This window comes from Haliotis rufescens, unplaced genomic scaffold (genome assembly GCF_023055435.1).
Source record: "Haliotis rufescens isolate VD_foot unplaced genomic scaffold, xgHalRufe1.0.p SCAF_20, whole genome shotgun sequence".
Lineage (NCBI taxonomy): Eukaryota > Metazoa > Mollusca > Gastropoda > Lepetellida > Haliotidae > Haliotis > Haliotis rufescens.
Window position 1 is genome coordinate 15,493,972 of NW_025963891.1, and position 17,791 is coordinate 15,511,762.

Genomic DNA, 17,791 nt, shown 5'->3' on the forward strand with positions numbered 1-17,791 from the left:
ACCAATGACAGCCCTCGATACAAAGCTAATTAACCAAGATGGCCGCGTCCTGTGAAGAGAATCAGAATGCACCGTGCCGAGAAGAAATGCTCAGAGAACTTAGCTCACAATTCCTAGAAATGGTGCCAGTTCGCAGAATGAAACTTAGGGCGAGTTACATGTCTGGTTATTTTAGTAAGGGATGAAAACTAGTAACAGCTGAGATATGGTCAATTACATGGCCGACATATTCGTGAATCGTGTTTGTCTTTTCGGAGCACCTTTGAGTGTCATTGAGTTTGACTGTTTGTGATGGTTTCTTACACTCAGAAAGAAGTGATCAGTTCTAATTCAGTTATAATCAGATCATGAAGGAATGATTAAGTCAAACGTTTTATTTTGTTGGAAATCGACCCAATCGGCATTGTAATGAATCACGATCATTTGACATACAACATATTTTCCCAAACTGCTGATAATATTGAGATGAGGAAGAGAATATATGGATGTCAACTTCTTTATTAAGTGAATACATGGATGTCAACTTCTTAATTATGAAGAACACAACGTTTCGCAGTATATGACTCCTTCATCAGGTGAAACAACGTTTGGGAGTATATGCTAACACCTTCATCAGGTGATGAAGGAGTAAGGATATACTCCCAAACGTTGTTTTCCTCATAATAAAGAAGTTGGCAGCCATATATTCTCTTCCTTATGTGTATCACTTCTAAATGCCTTTCCAAGACCTAATATTGAGATGGATGTGAAAACAACACTATGACAATTGCACACATTTCAGCCCATGAATGTCAAGGAATATCAGGTGCATGCAACTTTTTGTAAAATATACAATACCATGTATACTGACACTACAAGTTGATAAGTCTCCATATATTAAATCTTAGATGATTCATTGGAACATAAAAATATATGAACTTTGAGTTAACAGTGTAGAGATACTTTGCCATATTAATTGTGGCACCTATACTCAGTAGAGTGCAAACATTTTGTTTCTTGTTGATGGGTTGTCTTGACTACAGTTCACACACACATCATCAACTCTTTAACTGCGACACATACGGTAATGACACACCATGCATGAAACTAGTTCATAACTCATTTCAGACAGGTGGCTTTGGTATCTTAACTGCATTAACTGCAAGTAATACAGAAGCAGGGCACTTCAAGATTTAAGGTTGGATAATAAACCTTAGGTTATAAGAAATATTCCCACCCTACCCCCAACACTTAATTATTGAATTAACACCCTCCAACATGTCCAAGAGATTCTTTTCGAAATAAAAGTCCCTTGAACTAGCACAATCTTTCTTGTATTTCAAATTGATCTTGCATCACCAACGACCATGATGGTAATGATGCTGTTCAAACCATCTACATGGTGTAGTGGATAAAGTATCTGCCCATATTACAGAATGTTGGTGTTTTGAACCCCTGACCATGTCATACCATAAGACGTTGAAACATGGTACTTGTTGTTACCCTGCCGGATGGTAGGCATGACAACAAATTAGTGCATGCATGTCTCGATATGTGTGCAATGATCTCAATATAATTAAAATCTGTTTTTAGTGCTTGCTACCGCTATGTAAAAATCTGAGGACATCCCATTACAGGTCACTTCTGAATGACCTTTTGTGAACTTAGATCTACCAATAAAATGACAAACAAGAAGTTGACATTAGCCAGTCTGAAGCAGCGTTCTTGAACTTTATGGCATCAGTTTCAACTGGTGACTTCCTTTCCCGACTACGTTTTGAAAAACATATCGACAAAGTTCTCGATTCAAAATTTAAAAACTGAACAAGATTTGTCCTTAAAATCCAACATAATAGATGATTACATAGCAGCACTCCCATGGGGTATGGAAAGTCACTTCCTGTTTCAAATGTTTATCCCACTGAAGTGAGCATGGTGAGTGACCAAGAGTGACTTTGACTGAGTCTGTTGTACTGCCCGTAACTTTTTTGAGGCGACATGATCAGAAAACATGTTTTGATTGCTCAGATGTCTGTTGTGACACGTCAGATCTTTGTTTAGTGATAGCCTGCAATACGATCTAATTTTTATAAGATTGCAATCATCTTGAAGGATGAGCGATGTTAGATACTATTTCACCTCACCTGATGCCGATCCTTTTTCGTGTAAAGATATGAAGATTAGAACTTACATTTATTGACCTGAACTGTGAAACTCCTGAAAGTTTATCGAATTGTAAGCTCGCAAAACTGTTAATCCACCTACCCCTAAATTTAAGGAAATGAAATAACGAACAAATGTTATATTTGGGATTAAACTTTCTCATTCAAGTACAAACTCTTGTACATCTTTGGGTTAAGTCCATTCCAGGATTCAAACCAACACTCTCAGGGTGAGGGTCGGCAGCAATCAAAGTCAGCAATCTAACCCACTCGGCCACTTAGGCTTCCACAAAATGAAAGTTAAAGTCTGACAACTGGTAGCCTACATCACATATATTGTGTATCCCTCTGATAACGTTTTTGACCACTTTCTAAAAGGCGTTGTGTATTTGTAGCTTTCAGCCATGGGAGCCATGACAAGTTACACTTGGAAACATAGACTCTTTACTTCATTCAGTGCACAACCACTCAAAATTTAATATCTTGAACGATAGTTTGCAAATGTTGAGAAGACTACTTTTTCGTTGTAAATTAGGAATAATTTTTATTACCAATTTCTAGATTTTTCACGGTTCGCCCGATTATGTTTTTAGGTTTGTCAGCACCATACCCGTGCTTGTGGATTTCACCGAAGTGGTAAACGTCTAAGACCTGTATCACTTCCTCCCACATTAAGCTGACACGCTGCGACGTAACTTGAATACTGTTAAAAGCGTGTGAAACCAAACTCACTCACTCTAGATTTTTCATTTCCTCATTATACATAAACAAGAATATAATATTTTCTTCTATAAATAGAAAAATGCTGTGGTTGAGATGTATTTTAAGCTTACCTTATATGGCAGTAATATTTACTGTAATTGTTAGGGAGTGTAAGGTTGGTTGACTCACCTTCTCTATGTAGTGCATCACTGGAGCCGACGTTCTTGCTATAATTACACAAATGGATTTATCATGATTGCTAGTATTATTGTATCTACGTATCGACATCAACAAACGTTTTTAATAAGTACTATAACGTGTGAAATTATGTAACAAGGCAATATTGAGAAAAAACACTTTCTATCTCAAAAGCCTACAATATATTACAACGCAAGTCTGCACACACCATAATACATGTATGTATAAAATGGCTGGCCTAAGAAGCCAACAGTGGTCTTCTTTGGATTCCCTTTTTAAAAAATTTGTTTTATTTATTTTTGTTTCCCGAAATACATGTACACATACAGCAATAAACAATGTCATGTGGATCCTAGATTATTCATCATAGAATACCAATAGTGTTTACATTCACACACAAGATTAGTAAAATCTTGGCTGTTTCTCTTTTTGAGAGGTGATAGTAATAGCAATTATTATATGGACATTTGAAAATATTGAAGTGTTAATTCCTTAAAATATGTTTATAACGAACACGCTTATAATGAACTGACAGATATTACAAACTTAATATTTGGTCCCCACCATTTCTGTATTAATGTTGTATATATATGCTTATAACAAACTATGGTTATCACGAACTAAAATAAGTGGTCCATTTGAGTTCGTCATAACCATAGTTTACCGTAATTAATAATGTGAACAGAGATTAGTAGAGTTGTTGCCATTTCTCTTTTTAAGAAATGAGAATACTACACTAAAAGTACAGGGAAAATCAGATAGGAGGAATTACTGTGGTCTTTTGTATTTTCACCTCAGGAATCCTAATGGTAAATGTGTGATTTATTCAGGATGAGTATGCAGACAGTTTGGTGACTTATGCTGAAGGACAGAGACGCATCCTGCAGAGCACCATCCTGCATCCAGTGTGTCGGGTGTACCCCCCCTCTCTCAGCTACAGGAGATACTTCATGAAGCAGCTCATCCACAGGGTCAGTTCCTCACCACATGTACATTCAGCTCGGAACAGTCGACCGCCTCCGTGGTCTAATGGTAGAGCGTCCGCCCGGAGAGCGGAAGGTCCGGGGTTCGATCCCCAGTCGCTTCATACCAAAAGACGTTAAAATATGGTACTTGTTGTTACCCTGTCTGGCGCTCAGCATTAAGGGTCTAAAACAAGACTGGTCGGCTCGGAGTCAGTATACCGTGTCTGAGTGGGGTATTCATGTTCAGCTGCAGCATGGTATCTCAGTGTTCTAGCACTATAAATCGGCATCAGTCCGGACTAGTACAAGCAGCCACACACACATATATACACGTGCATGCACGTCGCTATATAAGTGCAATAATCTTGGACGCAACGTTAGTCCCCATTTCACCTCACCTCACCTCAGCTCGGAACATACAGAAGTCCTTTGATCTCACCTCTCAATGATGTCATCTTTCATATATCCTAAACATGACTAGATGTCTTGTATATCACTTGTGCCACTAGCAATATGGAATTTTGACTTTCTGTGTGTGGCAATGTTCCAGCTATGTCAGTGTGGCTCTGGCATTAAGCTCATCATCTCGGATTTTTTAGGTCTCATGATAAAAAAATATTTCCTTTCATCAACCAACCACCAACATCACCATTGTCATGTGATTAATATGTTAACAAGTTTGACATCTTCCCGGGGTAAGGGAGTTAACTGACTATAAAAGTCCAGTTTCCACCCTTGGCGAACAAGGCTGGGATTTCTGTGTCGATCGTACGCCACCAGTGGCTATTATGAGTTATGTTCCTTCTATGTCCCTCATATTGATCAATCAGATTCCACCTCTCGTATCCTTTGCATTAGTTTCAAACGAAATGGCGGCGCCCAGTCGAGACAATCTGATAGATAATCAAAATCTATATTGTGATATAATGTCTCCTTATTTGCGAAGTGTACCAAATCAGGTGAGCACCTTCATTAAAAAATGAAAAGTTTTGGGAAAGATCTGTTGATGCCGTGTTGGCGGTACCAATGCTTTGCAAATCCTGCATCAACCAAAATCTGCACGGCAGTTTACAAACTGGATGCCGATTTTGTTACAGGATTTTGAAATGACTATGCATAGACTCGTTAGTCCAGCCAAAATATAACTCCATAATTCCAGCCTAGTTCGGGAAGGGTGGAAACTGGACTTTCAATGTCAGTTAACTCCCTTGCCTTGGGAAGATGCAAGTTTGATAACTGTGATCAAGAATAAATATTTTACATAATTATGGCCTTGTTTATTTATTGTTTTAAGTTATATTTTTTTCAAATGAGGGTTGGGTTTGCTTCAAGAGCATAACTCAGAAACGGTTTTATATATGTTATGAAACCTTGCATATACTTCAAGCAATTGCTGAACTGGTGGCTTTTTATGCTATTCCAAGGCAACAACTTCAAATGAGCATGGGATTTGGTTTTGGTTCCAAACCTTTTGGCTTTTTTCCCCATGACACTTTGCTAATGTATAGGCTTGTAAGGACCGGTGCTTCTCGTTTTCACAGAAATCTAGAATCATTATTATTACAATTGTAAGCTTGTGAGGGTGTTGTTGACACTGTTTAGAGTTGGGTCTCCATGTACAGGGTTTCAGTGTAAGTTGTCAAGCTAGTGCTGCTGATACCAGGATGTATGTTTGTGCAGCTGGAGGACTACCCCACAGAGGTGTGTGATGAAGTGTACGAAGCCTACACGGACCTGCTGGGGCAGCAGGAAGAGGAGGATGACACTCTCTGCTACAAGACATACACGCTGGTATGTTTATTTATTTGTTTGTTGTTTAACCCAGCACTCGGCAATATTCCAGTTATATGATGGCGGTCTGTAAATAATTGAGTCTGGAAAAGACAATCCAGTGATTAATATCATGAGCATCGATCCACGCAATTGGGATACGATGACAAGAACAGGTTGCTGAAGACCTATTCTAACCCGGATCTTCACAGGTCCGCTGGTATATCAGAGCTACCATTTACTGATTACTGATAAATTGTGTGTTTTTTTACATTTGCACAGTTGTACCTATGCAGCTAATCAATAGAATATTTTGTAACTATGGCATTTTAGACTGTTTGAAATAACAGAATATGATACACCACGTCTATTGTTTTCCGTCCACATTATTCTCCCTTATTATTTACTAATTAAACATGTTAAATAGGTGCTGTCAAATAAATAGGTTATTATTTCAAACACAATTGTCCTGTTTTCTGAATTAATGATTTTGTCATTGTAATTGCAATTCATTATATACAGAATTGTTTTCCTTTGGATAAGGAGGATTCTATTATCCTGGGATATGACGACAGTTTGTCGCTGATTTAAGGTCCTTGGTTTGTCAGCACCACACCCTGCTTGTTGGTTTAACCAGACTGTTCAATGTGTACGAGGGGCGGTCGGGTAGCCTAGTGGTTAACGCGTTCGCTCGTCACACCGAATACCAGGGTTCGATTCCCGACATTGGTACAATGTGTGAAACCCATTTCTGGTGTCCCCAGCCGTGATATTGCTGGAATATTGCTAAAAGCGGAGCAAAACCATACTCACTCACTCACTCACTCAATGTGTACGACCTGCGTCACATGCAATATTATAGACTGTTTACCAAAATCACTCCCTGCCATAATACATAGTGATTAAGTGCACAGCTGTAATAAACAAGTTTCCAGGTGAAACCTACTTGTTGAACTGGCATAGAGAGAATCTTACCTAAATATGAATTGACATCAAATATATCAACATGATTTGAAACTTCAAAGTTTGGCACTGAGGTTTAAATTATTAATGATTGTTGATACATGTGATAAAAAATGCACAAAGATGTACAATATCATTCATCCAAGACTTCATTTGTAAACAATAGTAACCGATGTAAAAAGTACAGCTAACCAGTTCATTGCAGAGAAGTTAGTGATGTCATTTGATTCTGATGGCGTTGTAACTTATGACATCACAATGACCTGCGAAGCATTGTGATGCAATTTCATTGTTGCGATATCTCACCGAAACCAATTCTTCTGTGGAAGCCAGTTATGGATGATGAATGCATTTCCTAGTAGTTGTGACCACCTCCGTGGTCTTGTGGTAGAGCGTCCGCCCGGAGAGCGGAAGGTCCGGGTTTGATCCCCTACCGCACCATACAAAAAGACGTTAAAAGATTGTACTTGTTGTTACCCTGTCTTGCTCTTGGCATTAAGGGACTAAAACAAGGACTGGTCGGCTCGGAGTCAATATACTGTGTCTGAGTGGGGTATTCATGTTAAATTGCAGCATGGTATCTCAATGAGCTAGCACTATAAATCGGCATCAGTCCGGACTAGTACAAGCAGCCACACACACACATACACGTGCATGCACATCGCTATATAAGTGCAATAATCTTGGACGCGACGTTAAACCCAATTTCACCTCACCTCACCTCATCACCTAGTAGTTGTACATTCTGTACTGTTTCAGCCACTGGGTGATCAGATATCTCTACAAGAGTCCGTGCACCTCGTGTCTCAGGGCACGACTGGCCTCAGCACCTGGCAGGTAAGGGGGACAACTCTAGTACAGCGTTGACTACTGTTCTGACAGTAGTCAGCTCAAAACGATATACATCAATGTAAAACCTGTCCACGGACCAGACTTGAATTTAAATTACTGGAATGTATTTTGCTCCATTTAACTGAAGAGTTTACGGGATTGTATGTTGTGATTCCCAAGGGTGTGGGTTCCAGAAACAATGGTACATGTATGTTAGTATGTTACGTGTCTGTAATCATAATAAAATCTCATGAAAACTTGGTAATCAGCTCTTTTAGTCTGTTGATACGACAATGGTTAAAATGAGGTCTTTATCTTTGAACATAAAACTTGAACGATGGGATATTAACGTCATGAGGGCAGTTTATCCAGGGGTTTGAAACATTGGGCTTGCACACTACCCAAGTCATGTGTACAGACACATGTGATGGGTGCACCTCCTTATGTTGAGGCTAGTAAGGTGGAAGATATGGTTGCTTAGCATAATATGTGTTTGAATGAAAATATGAATAATATGCCAATCTACGAAAATAATCACAAGGACTGAATTTTCATAGACACTGGTTTAGAGAGGGTAATTATTTAGCCTTCCTTATGCTGTCTGCTGTGAATGCGATTGCCTCTTGTTTTTCGACTGGTATGACTTCTATCTATAGTGTGCATCTGTCCAATCAAGACACTCCACCCGTATTATCGGAAGTGGCAGTAGTCAAAAGAGACACTAAGATAAAATATCGTCAGGCTTTGACTAGAAGAATTTTGGAACGTTGGCAGCTGTGTCCATGTTACCATCTATCTAATAGCAATAATGTCAATATGAACTTCATGTGACAGTGTGTATACGTTGACGTCTCGCTATCTATCACATCACATGATGTTGCTGATTGTGTAAATTATTCTTTCAGGCAGCACAGCATTTGGCAGAATGGGTTTTTGAAAATCAAAATATTTTGCAGAACAGGTAGGTTGCTTGAGTGACTCATTATAGTGACCACCTGGCCAACTGACTATTAATGAAAAGAGGATAACATATACATGTAACTGTGAAATAACGAAAACATTCTTAATTTCTTCCAAGGCAAACAAACAAAAATGTGTGAAAATGATAAAACCATTTCATGAAGATACAAGGTTTTTCAAATATGAGTGTTCACCGAACAAATGCCAGTCCACTTTCACCAAGGTTAGTATTTTAAGGATCGAGGTAGTGTGACTTGGTCATGTTGGTATGACTTTAACACTGTTCTTCTCAAATGGTCAAATATGAGTGTTCACCAGACAAATGCCAGTCCACTTTCACCAGCGCTAGTAATTTAAGGATCGAGGTAATGTGACTTTGTATGACTTTAACACTGTTCTTCTCAAATGGTCAAATATGAGTGTTCATCAAACAAATGGCAGTCAACTTTCACCAGGGCTAGTAATTTAAGGATCGAGGTAGTGTGAATTGGTATGACTTTAGCACTGATCTTCTCAAATTTGTTGAAACCTGACTATAACAAAACAATGGACAGGAATTAGGCCATGTTAGTTCCATACAAGGACAATAGCATCTGCTACCTTCCCTTGGTGGTTTCAGAGCTATTTAATCCCCCTTCTAGGAGAGTAATTCTTCAGGTATCAATGCTTGTACCTATCTGTATCTCTTTCAGGAATGTGTTGGAGCTGGGAAGTGGCTTGGGGTTGACGGGCGTGGCTGTCTGTCGCCATTGTGGGGGCAAGCTCATCAGCTACACCTTCAGTGACTGTCACCCTCAAGTGTTGTACATGTTAGCTAGAAACATTGAACTCAATCTCAACCACAACATTCAGAAATCCGATCCCGGCTCAGACAGGGACAAGAAAATTCTCCGAAAAATACGAAGGCAACTCAGCCTGAATGCAGAAACAGGCTTATGTGATACTGAGAGACTTGAGAATGAGGCTGTGACCTCCCCCACAAGGTCAGAAGAGGAGACAAATCATAACGAGGACCCTGATGAGATTCACACTGATCTGGAGGACTTGGAGCTGAGTCACCGCCACTGGAAGCTGGATGAGACAGGCTTGCGGGGCACTTTGAAGAAGGATGACAGAATTCGGATTGCCAAGCTTGACTGGGAATGTGTCAGTGATAAGCTGGTGGAGAAACTCAAGCCAGATGTTATTCTGGCAGCAGGTGAGCATTCACTGTACAGAAACAAACAGTTTCAGAAATGGAAGCAATAATGATAATTAACTTCCTCTGTGATCTATTTGACCATGTTTAGATGGGTTTTTTCCTACATTTTATTTGTCAGATTTCATGTTCTTTGTAATGTTGAAAAACTGATTCTTGACTTAAGCCACCTGCTGCAGTAGTCACATTGTTTCTCACTTAGACTGCCGACCCATGAAGATTTGGGAATAGCTCTTCTGCAACCCATGCTTCCTGTACAATGCGACTATGCTTGTCGTAAGAGGCGATTACAGGATAAGCTGGTCAGACTCGATGACTTGGTTGATGCATGTGATCGTATCCTAGTTGGATTGTTGCTCATGATGTCAATCACTGGATTGTCTGGTCCAGACTTGATTATTTGCAGACTGCCGGCATATAGCTGGAATATTGCTGAGTGCGGCATTAAACAAGAAACAAAACAAAACAAAATCATTAGACTGCCATGATGTCATAAAGAATACATACTACAGTAGAACATTATGTAGAGTAAAAATTCTGCATATCAAATTAAAGGCTATAGGGAACAGTGCTCACCCCAAAGAGACATACAATAATGTTTTATACTTGAGAATCACACTGGTGACACTAGTGTCAGTCATCCCCAGGCAAGCATGTCCACTAGCTTGTATCAAAGCCTAGTTTCTATCCTTGCCACATCAAGCCCACTTTCCTTGGCTTGATCGTGGTGCCACCTCGCGTAGATCACGAGTTGTGCCCCTTGTCATGAAAACGCGATATACAATCAGATGTCTGGTCTCAACTCGTATAGCTTCACAAAGATGACGACTACCATAGACTATGACCTGATCGATCAGATGATACGAATGTGTACCAGTTGTGTTTTATGACTGTTCTCATCATCATACTCCTTACACATGTTACAAGCAGTGGGCAAATTGATTTAAAACTTGGAAAGACTTAGAAAATACTTGTCTTTGCTTAATTATTGAAAGAACTTTAGCACAAATTCGACAAGCTATATGGCAGTGGCCATGTTTTCGGAACCTGGATGGGACCTTTGGGACCGTATAAGGTCAAAGTAAAACCCTGTTTTAGGAAGGTGAATTACAAGCCATTGCAAAACATCCCAGAACTTTTTGTTTCTTTGTTGAGCCATATGCCTACTGTTACCCTGTTGCAGATGTGGTGTTTGACACAAGCATCATCCCGGCCCTCGTGTCCCTGCTGCGTCAGCTCCTCACCTGCACCCCCGACACAGGGCAGGACCCTGTTGCCTACATCACCTCCACCGTCAGGAATGAGGACACCCGCGACTGCTTCCTAATTGCCCTAGGTCAGATGTACTGATTTTTTCTTTGTTATTTAAGGCAGTGTTCCTGCTTTATGATGGTAGCCTGTAAATATACAAACAAACCAGTACTGGTAGTTAAGTACAGTACTTGCAATTAACCAAGTCACTGAATCTGTCCACCGATCCAATAAGTCGTCACTTACAACAAAGTTAGATAGCTGGGGACCTATTCGAACCGCGCTCCCAGTGTGGTGTATTCATGATACGTGCCAAGATGTTGTGAAAACTTGTCATTCAGTCCTCATTCTCATTAAAATCGCCAAACAAAGATCTGAGGACATCCCATTACGGGTCACGTCAGAACGACCTTTCTACGGACCAGCAAAGCATCGCTTACCAGATGATGAAAGTGACAGTCAGAATGTGTTTTCTTATCATGCAACCTCGAAAACGTTAACATGGGGTATTCCAAAGGACAGTTATGGCCCGTAAGATTGATTCCGTCAAAATTATCTTCTATCTCCCACTTCCGTGGAATAAACTTTTGATCAGAGGAAGCTTTGCACAGTATGTGGGAAGCACTGCCATACAATCTCAACCTTAAATTAGTCATTCCGGAATGCTCGATTATTTTCAGACTGCCTTCATATAGCTGGAATATTGCTAAATGCAGTTTTAAACAACAAACAAACAAACAAACATTGATTAAAAGAATGACAAACTTTGGTAAAAGCAATTTTGGGAATGAAAAAAGACCAAAGGTTTTGCAATAATAGTAACAAATTGAATGATTACGTATGTTGCTCATTGACATTTGTGACTAATTGAATGTTTTGTTAAATTTACAGGAAATGAAGGTCTGGCATATTCTATAATGGAGCCGCCAACAACGCACATATTTCATTATGACAGATCGGTCCCTATCGAGATAGTGAAGATATTTGTGCAGTGAAGTGTCCCAGCATATTGACTGTGACATGACCGTGCATGTATGGAGAGATATGTCGGTCTGTCCTCAGTGTGACAATCACGTCCCCACACCGCTGATGTAACTGCACTGTGTCTGTGTCATACACAAAAGCTTGGACTTAATCACTGGGTGGGTGGGTAAAGGGAGGGACTGGGGGGGGGGGGGAGGGACGAAGATGGGTATTGAGGATAATCTTCCTCATCTTCCTGAGGCAAGGGCGGTAACTGACTATAAAAGTCCAGTTTCTACCCTTGCTGAACTAGGCTGGAATTCTGGAGTTACAATATGGCTGGACAGACGAGTCTGTGCATTTTTCATTCAAAATTGTGTAACAAACTAGATATCTTGTTTGTAAGTAACATGGATTTCAATGTGCAGATTTCTGTTGACTAAAGGATTGGCAAAGCATGTGTACCACCAACTGGGTGTCTACAGATATTTTGCAAATCTTTTCATGTTTTTGATCAAGGTGCTCAAGTGATTTTATGCACTTCGCAAGGTAAGGCTAGTTTTATTACAATATAGATCTTGTTTATCGATCAGATCGTCCTTACTGGGTGCCGCCATTTTGTTTGAAGCAATTGAAAGTGGTGAAGAGGTGGAATCTGATGGGTCAATAGGACTCCGATAAGGAGGGACATAGAAGCGACATAACTCGTAATAGCCACTGGTGGCGCTATGTTATAGCATAGAAATTCCAGCCTAGTTCGGCAAAGGTGGAAACTGGACTTTTATAGTCAGTTACCTCCCTTGCCCCGGGAACATGAATCTTCCTGGCAATTGCCCTCTTTTGTTTAGGACACCATCCAATATAGTTAAGAATCTGTTGAGAAATGGCATTAGTAATGGCAATTTATAAAATGATCAAATATTTTTGTTCATCCTTCCTTTTTATATATAGCAGAGCAAACTAATGTCTAACATAATGCTGTATTTCCTTGTGATCATGTCAACTCTCTTGCTTATAGGGTAGCCAAATGTTACATTGTTTTGTTCATCATTCAGTCCCAAGACAGGTAGGACGATGAGACATCAGTGATCCCTTACGCGATATGTGGAATAATATTGATAATCAACATGAAGAAATGATGAATAGGTAAATAAACTGGAAATGTTAGGAACTTGTGAAATTGGCAGTTTTCTAGCATTTGTCGGGTTCAAGTACTACCTATGTGATTATGTTAATATTTCACTGGAAAATACCATGCAGGGCGTTTCAGTGTGTGCTTTAATGAAGCGGACATAAAATTAAAGGAAATGTTCTAGTCAAACTGTTAATGAAAGTAATGTATCCCAACTTCCATCTTGATGTGCCAATACAAACATAATGTCAATCGACGCATACATTTTAAATAAAGTTATTTTTTTGCTTGTTTTCATGGTGTAGAGCAGACTTACATCCTGGGGTCAGCCTCCAGAAATTGTATACAAACGAGAATTCAGACTTTTCATGTCTCAGCTAACGATATGAACTCTTCTATCCTTACAAGGGGTACCCAGTGGGGACTCCGATTTGGAATAGGTCCCCAGAAACCTGTGCCTGTCCTAAGAGCGACCAAATGTATTGGGTGGTCAGCCTTGGTGAATTGGTTTGTAGCATGTCTTTGTACCCCTCAGCATGGATCTAGTCCATAGAGTTTTTTCCCCCCTTTAATAGATTTCTCCATCACAACTACCGTATGGAGTTGTCTCCCCTTTATTATGCAGTATCTTCTGTCACCACTTTCAAGAAAAGTTTTAGTGAAATTTATTGAGTGTAGAACTAATGTAGAACTGCCTCTGAAATTTCTTGTAGAAAAATGGTGCTTGTAAACTTTTAATCTGTTTGATGTGATAATCCAGATAATCAAAAGAAAAAGTATGGGTATTTGCTGTGGGCAACAGGAAAGAGTGAGGTGAAGTTTTTATACGTTTCCTTGTCTGTTTATATATGAAATGTGTTTAATATGTTCCTATATTTATATGTCTTCATATATATTTGTTTTGATGAATGTAATTTTCAACTTTTCTACATCAGTGTCACATGTACTTGTATATAGATGATATAGAAGCTTTAAGTCTGACTGTATGAAGAACTTGCTCCATAATAATTCTACAGTTGATATTTGTTTGAAAAAATACCACTTTGTTCTCAGACATTTTTGTTTTATTGAAATGAAGAATTGATAGTCCCTGGTGGCGTATGTTTGCTAAATAAGAAAAAGTATCAATCTCATTAAAATCAGACCTTAGTTCTACCGCTAAACTAAGATCTGAAGACATCCCATTAGGGGTCACGTCAGAACGACCTTTCATCTGACCAATCAGTGCGTCGCTTACCAGATTATGAAAGTTAGAGTCGGAATGTGATTTCTAATCATGCAATCTCGAAAACATGAACATGGGGTATTCCGAACGATAGTTACGGGTTTAAAGACTGAATCCTTACAATTTAGACCATTCCAGAATGTTTTTTTGTTCAGGTTTCAAATTTGTAATAGAGAATTTGTCAAAATATGTTTTGAGGCGCAGTCTCCAATTTGAAATTAGTGCCGTAAAGCACGAGAAAGCTGCCTTCTGATTGGTCATTCCATTGGTCGGTCAAAGTTCGCGCAAGGTCGGTCTGACGTGACCTGTTATGGGATGTCCTCAGATCTTTGTTAAGCGGTAGCAAGAACTAAGATCTGAATTTTATGAGATTGGAAAAGGTATAGGACATTGAGCCAAATATGTCTGACAGTTTGATGTGATGAGAACTGAGCCTATTTCTTTTCACTGCAAGACCTGATATTCAATATGTCTGACATTGTCTGTGGTACATTTGGATTATGTTGATGAGTTGGTTTATGAAAGTAACTAGGGCCTTTTCTTAGATTACTGGGTTCACAGGTCTGTTTTCAAATTCTTAGCTCAAGAAAACAGAAAACAAATGTGAAAAGAAAGATACATACTGATAAAAATGTTTCTTGACAAAAAAGAGAGTGACCTCCCTTTCCATATTGATCTCCAAGCTCCTTCCCAGCGTGTGACACCTTCGTTGCACTCTTGGTAACATCGCTGCCACCAGTGTGGGTGCGGGCATTACAAGAATCTTGAAATTTGCCCTCTAACCCCAAATGTAATGTTTATACTTTTGTTTATGTCTTTGGGAATGCCATCATAGTGAGTTTTGAAAAGGTTTACGACTGACCATATTTCCCAGATGAATTTACCTTTTTGTTTGTTTGATCAGGTTGGTTCGAGATTGCAGATGATCAGAAAATCAACCAAATTCTCCTTTACATTCTTACTATTCCAATTACATGATAGTTGTAATGAAACAGAAATTCAAATTGACAAACAAAGGAAATAATTTAGCAGGGGTAAGAGATTTCAGCTTCAAGGCAGTCATCACTTGTTTGGATACATCATGGTCAGTCGGTTGCGAGATCAACTCCATAGAGAGTATAGAGAGCTCCGCAAATGGGCTTTCACTGCGAGGAGCTTGCCTGTGCACCATACACCACATCTTCCTGTTCTGCAGCTGTTGTCCCAGCCCTAGTAGGGAGCTTTGACTGGTGGCAGCGATAGTATAGAGAGCTCCGCAAAGGGGCTATCACTGCGAGGAGCTTGCCTGTGCACCATACACCACATCTTCCTGTTCTGCAGCCATTGTCCCAGCCCTAGTAGGGAGCTTTGACTGGTGGCAGCGATAGTATAGAGAGCTCCGCAAATGGGCTATCACTGCGAGGAGCTTGCCTGTGCACCATACACCACATCTTCCTGTTCTGCAGCCATTGTCCCAGCCCTAGTAGGGAGCTTTGACTGGTGGCAGCGATAGTATAGAGACCTCCGCAAATGGGCTATCACTGCGAGGAGCTTGATTGATCTCCATCTTCCTGAAACATGTTGCTCTATACCTGAAATATTGTTTATTGTGACATTAAATTTGATCTCACACTCAATATCAATGAAATGTCTTAGTATGTTAGACTGGACAAAAAATACTTTAAATAATATTTATGGTCAGTTTAAGGATGATCTGTGAACCAAGTACTTCTAGAAACAAGCTTGCTAGAAAGGATGGCAGCTGTCCTCCTATTGTTATATTGTGTTGTACCTTGGTACAGATGGCTGGTTGTTGACGTCGATGGGAGTCTATGTAAATATCACGCAGCTTTACAGCAAGCGTTGTGTCTTATTCCTCTTATTAAGTTTATGGAAGACTGGTTACCTCTTGTACAATTATGAACAAGATCGTGTTTGTTATGACACATCTCGTGTGTGTGTGAAACTGGGGTCTTGACCAAGATGTGACAAGTATAATTGTTTCATGGTCATTGTCATAGACTCACGGTCAGACTGGATCTCTTTGTCGTGGGAATGCTGATCAACTGAAAATGTGTTTCAAAGTTTGCATTATTGTGGATATGTTTCATGTGGGTCATCCTATTCCAGTTGGGTATGTTATGAAATACTTAAATTTGTTTTTGTGAAGAAAAGCATGAACATCATTTGTAGGATAGAGTATTATAAGTTGTAGCAGGATCACGAGGGGTACATGTGTTTTTTATGCGACCTAAATTAGGTTTGTGTGGCTTGTATAAAACCTAACGAAGGACATATAAAACCCCATGTACCCCGAGTGATCCTGCTACAACAAATTTATCGTACCGACATGTTTTAAAATGACATTGTAAAAGAATGAAAAATTAAAAATTGATAGAAAACAGCTGTTCGATTGAGCTGAGGTTAGCTTGCGGTAAGTTATGTGGCTTCCATTGACTTCGGAAAAAGCGTGAGGCTTTTTGCTTTGAAGTTGGTATAATGGATTTTTTCTGTCTCCGAAATCCAAGTGCAGCCTGACATGCTTGTGCCGGGGTATAAGAGATTTATTCCCCTGCAGAGAAATTTATTCCCCTCCAAGGGGGGATACACAGTTTTTTATCAAGATCACGTGGACCAGTCAGATCTCATCATTCTGACGTGGAGGTATGGTAAAGTCATTTGTGATACAAATTGCTGCCAGACAATCTCTGTAGCATCAACAGAATTTTAGAGTTATTCAGTTTTACTAACCTGAAGGCCCATGGATCAACGTGGCTGTTGTAGTCCTGAGTGACTAAATATTGTTGTTATTTTTTGGAAAGAAAGTAATCGTCTTTACAAGCAGGACAACTCTTGGGTATCTTTTGAGACAGCGGTAATGCATGATCTCGGCTCATGTGTGGATTCACAGTTCTAGGTATGTTATCACACAGATAGGAGTTCCGCAAGAGATACAAGTTATCACACAGATGGGAGTTTGACCAGAGAGATACATGTTTGAAACATGCAATGCTTTGCCTTGTTTATTTGTACATTTCTCTTTACATTCCTTGTTTATTTGTATATATCTTTATCTATATGGTGCTCAATATCAGTGCTGCCTTCGTACGTTGTTGTCAGCCAACACTCCTTTCACACAGACTGCCAAAGAGGTCATGCCCTGCTGTTCTCCATGTATCTACAACAGGTTGAATGCATGTAACAAAGCTCTGTTGCTCTGTGGGGATTCGGGGGCACGGGTGGCCCAGGGGTCTAAGGCGCCACGATTCCCAGTTCAGAGTTGTGTCCCTTGGGCCCGCCTGAAACCTATGATTGTGGGTTCGAATCCCAGTTCGTCCCTATTATGCTTCTAGGTTTGTCAGCACCATACCCGTGCTCGTGGGTTTCACCGAAGTGGTAAACGTCTGAGACCTGCATCATTTCGGGCTTTCCTCCCACATTAAGCTGACACGCTATGATATAACTGGAATACTGTTAAAAGCGGCGTTTAACCCAACTCACTCACTCACTCAC

The 17,791-nt window shown here is 39.8% G+C and overlaps 1 protein-coding gene across 1 annotated transcript; it reads left to right on the forward strand.

The window, feature by feature from the left end:
• The first annotated feature begins 33 nt into the window (after nt 1-33).
• Nucleotides 34-12,114, forward strand: LOC124132393 (protein-lysine N-methyltransferase EEF2KMT-like). Its single transcript, XM_046496291.2, has 8 exons — nt 34-149; nt 3,872-4,012; nt 5,687-5,797; nt 7,499-7,576; nt 8,476-8,531; nt 9,223-9,728; nt 10,912-11,064; nt 11,871-12,114. The coding sequence occupies exons 1-8, from the start codon at nt 39-41 to the stop codon at nt 11,972-11,974; spliced, it is 1,260 nt and encodes a 419-aa protein (XP_046352247.1). The 5' UTR covers nt 34-38; the 3' UTR covers nt 11,975-12,114.
• Nucleotides 12,115-17,791: the final 5,677 nt, after the last annotated feature.

Excerpts from the sequence above, each read along its gene's own strand:
- LOC124132393 (XM_046496291.2), top strand. The coding sequence starts at position 39 with ATGGCCGCGTCCTGTGAAGAGAATCAGAATGCACCGTGCCGAGAAGAA. Across the intron at positions 4,013-5,686 it reads TGAAGCAGCTCATCCACAGG|CTGGAGGACTACCCCACAGA; the intron begins GTCAGTTCCTCA and ends ATGTTTGTGCAG. Across the intron at positions 11,065-11,870 it reads CTGCTTCCTAATTGCCCTAG|GAAATGAAGGTCTGGCATAT; the intron begins GTCAGATGTACT and ends TTAAATTTACAG.